At 47.8% G+C, this 4,133-nt stretch overlaps 1 protein-coding gene across 10 annotated transcripts in view; it reads right to left on the bottom strand.

The window, feature by feature from the left end:
- Nucleotides 1-512, bottom strand: part of Braf (B-Raf proto-oncogene, serine/threonine kinase) — a 124,631-nt gene extending 124,119 nt beyond the window's left edge. For 3 of the 10 annotated variants that reach the window (XM_021164361.3, XM_085840671.1, XM_085840672.1), the window contains exon 1: nucleotides 200-509. In XM_021164361.3, coding sequence (XP_021020020.2) covers nucleotides 200-388 — 189 coding nt within the window. In that variant the 5' untranslated portion in view covers nucleotides 389-509. Of the gene's footprint in view, nucleotides 1-199 lie in introns of all 10 variants that reach the window. The other 7 variants (XM_029478322.2, XM_029478324.2, XM_085840673.1 and 4 more) reach the window with 6 other exon arrangements.
- Nucleotides 513-4,133: the final 3,621 nt, after the last annotated feature.

Here is a 4,133-nt window from a genome sequence, read left to right as displayed (position 1 = left end):
CCTGGGCCATCGTGTGTGTTTACGTAGCGAGGAGCTACAAGACGGAGGGGGACACTCGGCCGATAACCACCTCCCCGCCGGCTGCCAAGCACTGCCGGGGCTCCCTCTGCTGCCTCGGTCCCTCGCATAAACACTGGCCCGCCGAGCCCCCGACGCGCGAGCACTGGGGGGGGGGGGGGGGGATGGCGCCGCCACTCACCTCTTCAGGAATGGCCGGGTCCGCAGCCGAAGAGGCCGCGGCGCCAGCGCCGGCCTCCGGCTCCATGTCGCCATTGAACAGAGCCTGGCCCTGCTCGGCGCCGCCGCCGCCGTCGCCACCGCCACCGCCGCCGCCACCGCCGCCGCCGCCACCGCTGCTGCTGCCACCGCCGCCACTCAGCGCCGCCATCTTCGAAGCGCGAGCCGGGCCGAGCGGCCGCCGCGGGGCGGGGAGGGGGAAGGGAGGCGCAGGGCGGGCGGAGGCGGGCGCGGAGGCGCGGGGGGCGTGGGCGGAGCGGCCGGGGCGGAGGCCACCTCTGGAACCCGCCGGCGGCCCCGGGCGCAGCCGAGCCTGAGGGGATTTGGGGGGGAGGGGGCGGAGACGACGAGGAGTCGCCGCGGCAACGGCGTCACCCGCATGTCATGGCCGTGACGTCACCTGGGTGCGTGACGTCATCCGAGGAGCACCCTCGCGCCGCTGTCGCCAGGGGAGTGTTCCTTCTCCTCCAACCACCCTCGCGCTCACACGTTTCTACCCGCACAGTTTCCATGGCTCCCGCTTCCTATTTTTTCTCAGCCTGTTCTGTCATGTGGGATTTACTAGAAGAGCAGGGGGTGGTGTTTTAAAGAAGTTAAAATCCTAGAGGGAAGAAGGCCGGAAAGTCTGTAGTACTTGTTACTGCCGTTACAAAGAAGCTCTGGGTGTCATAAAAATAAGACCTTACACCCCAAGGATGAAACATCAGCCAAGCCAAATTTCATAGAACTATGTCTTGGAGCAGCTAAATTCTCAGTATGGTGTTTGTATCCTGTTCCTAAAGGACTTGATCTGTTGAAGTATAAATGAAAATCTAAACCTGGTCTTCAGTGTATTTGTTGCCTAGTTTCAGTCATTTACTATCAATTGGCTCCTTCCATGCACTAGGGTCTGAGGAGAACACATGATCATTCTAGACATCTTATGCATCATAGCTAATTTTTATTCCAAAGAAAATAATTCAAAATATTTTGTAGACCCTGATCCAAGGCATTCTCTTCAAACTGTATATGAAAAAAAGAATTGGGAGAAGAGAATTAAATATCTTAGAGAAGCCCAAGTTGCAGAAATTAAACCCAATTTCTTTATGTAAATTACATGGTTAAAGTACGTTTAACCCAAAGAAGGAAATAATGGAGAGAGGAAGTGTGTTAAGAAAAAGAGAAAACAGGAGTGAAAAACAGAAGCTACCAACACTATGCAGGAATTGCCAGTTTAACTCAACATGGAGTCGTGGGCGCTTGAGTTGACTTGTCTGTGTGTATGTGTGTGCACTTCTATTAATGGGAAGGGGGATGGTCTCCACCAACCTCTTTATTGCATTTAGCATGAGTTGAGAGGTAGAAAGCTTCTGACAACAGGATGTCTGCCTATTTGATCTGATCAGCATAGGCCCGGGAACCGATGCTTTGCTTCAAGGTAAGCAGTACACGTGTGGCTGCTTGGTGAATCAAAGCATTACGTTCTTGTGTATTGAAAAAAAAATGCCACCAATCAAATAGCTATTCTGTGTTTGCCAATGACATTGTACATTCTCTTCCAAGCAGGGACATTCCCCTGAGAACTACATTTAAGTCAGAAGATGATCTGACAGATCCGAGTGAAGGAGATGATCATAGATAGGGACTATATTATCAAGCTATGCTAGTTTAAGGCAGTTTTTAAAAACCATAAATACATAATGTCTAAGCATACTAAAATAGGGCCAACAACCAGTCAAGGAACACTTCCTCCTTGATTTTGTCTGAAACACAACTGTTGGGGTTTTGGGGTATTGTTGTTTGTTGTTGTTGTTTAGTCCCTAACTGTCCAGGTTTACTTTAGGAAATTATTCCCTAAGAATGTATCATTATAACATTTTTTTAACAACATTAAAATTTCTAAGACATTTCTCTTTTGTTTTGTCTGAGGCAGGGTTTCTCTGTGTAACAGCGCTTGGCTGTCCTGGAACTTGACTCCCAGAGATCTGACTACCTCGGCTTCCTGAGTGCTGGGATCAAAGGCATGCACCCCCATGCCCTGCCTCTAAGACATTTTCCATTGTTCCATTTTAAACAGCATCCCTATCAGCATCAATCTATACAGTGATCATGTCTTATGTGATTATTTCTTCACAGGATGGCTGGCTTCATCCGTTTAAGATGGAGTCTGTTAGTTTCCATTCATTCCATTTTTTTTTCCTTGTGTGCTGGTTAGTTTTGTTAACTAATGGTGTTCCTGCTGTGTGTGTGTGTGTGTGTGTGTGTGTGTTTCCTCACCCTCAGTAAAGGCCTTTCTTCAACTGCTGATCCTGTCTGCTCCTGCTAGCTGTGTTTGAGATTTCTCCACTGCTACCAGACAAGCTTAAGATCTTTCCTGCCTTTTACTCTTTAACTGGCAGATAAAAGTAAATAAAGACCCCGATTGTTAACATTTTTGAGACCTTGTCCAGGATTTCTGGTCCAGGACCACCAACTCATCAAAGTTGTCACTTAGATGCTGATGTCTAGTGACTTTAACAAATAGAACCTGCATGTCACTCAGATTTGGCCTATGTAGCCTACTTCCATTGGACATTACCTCTGGTACATGGGCAGAGACGTCTACTGCTGATGATACATCTCTCATGTCACACTTCAAGAATATATACTACCAGCTGAGCACTGGTGGCACATGCCTTTAAACCCCAGCATTCAGGAGGCAGAGCCAAGTGATCTCTCTAAATCAGAGGTTGGTCTGGCCTACAGATTGAGTTCCAGGACAGCCAGGGCTATACAGAGAAACCCTGTCTCAAACAAAACAAAACAAAAACAAACAAACAAAAAGAATATACAGTATTGCCAAAGGCTGTTTTAGGTTTTAGATCATTGCCAGTGGTTAAGTTTTATCCTGAGCCCTTAGATCAGGCCTCCTCTGAGGCACTTTGACTATTGCCCCTCAATTCTCATCCCTTTTGTCAGCTCAAAGCAAGTGAGAAGTCTGTCCCCCCAAGCCCCTAACAGCAGTTAGGGTGACCTTTGAAAAGAGAGCATGAAGGACTAGGAGTTAGACAGAGTCCTTGGTAGGCAGACATATAGGGAGAAGGGCCACGACTGAGTAATAAAGATGTTGAACTTTCAAGATGGCTGGCTTCTTCCTCCTCGCCCTTCTGACCTGAGACAAAAGCATCACAGCTTAAAACAAAGGCCTTGTGGGCTTTTCTCCTGCCAGCATGCCCCACTGCGGATGGACTGGTTTAACAAGTTCAAGGCCAGATCCGGACAGGTTTACACAATAGTTGTGGGCCAATCAGCCACCCCAGTCTTTCTGCAAACTGACCAGCCCTAAATTAGGAAAGGAAGACCTTTCGGAAACTTGAAAACCCCGAGACCTGAAGAAGACATGGATTTTCAGCTTCTCGAGCCTGGGATCAGTTTTGTGTAAGACATTTTTCTCTATACCTGCTATATATATTTGTCTACTTCCTCTAATAAAAGCTGTTCTTCCTCTGCAATAATACATAATTCATAAATAATAGCCAGGCTGAGCAAGGCACGGGAAGCAGAGCCCTGAGCAGCACTCCTTCGTGATTATCCCATCTTTCCCTCCAGGTTCCGGCTTGAGTTCTTGCCTGAGCTTCATACACGATGGACTATAACCTAAAAACTGAAATCAGCCTTTTCTCCCTAAGTTGCTTTTGTTCATGGTGTTTATCACAGCAATAGAAAGCAAAGTAGGATAGTTGCCTTCAAATTTTAGTTATCCGGTATTTGGGGGGCCATTTTAAAGTCCCATCATTAAAAAAGAAAATAAAAGCAAGCTGGGGAGGGGGGGCTAGTACACGAACCTTTAATCTCAGAGATTCCCCCCTGACTGTCCACAGCCAGTACAGTCAGGGCTACACAGAGAAACCCTTGTCACAAAAATCGGAAAGAAAACA

Source organism: Mus caroli, unplaced genomic scaffold (assembly GCF_978045245.1).
Source record: "Mus caroli unplaced genomic scaffold, Mus_caroli_1 scaffold_7, whole genome shotgun sequence".
In the NCBI taxonomy this organism is placed as follows: domain Eukaryota; kingdom Metazoa; phylum Chordata; class Mammalia; order Rodentia; family Muridae; genus Mus; species Mus caroli.
Note: the sequence above shows the minus strand (reverse complement) of the source record. Positions and strands in the feature narration are given on the sequence as shown.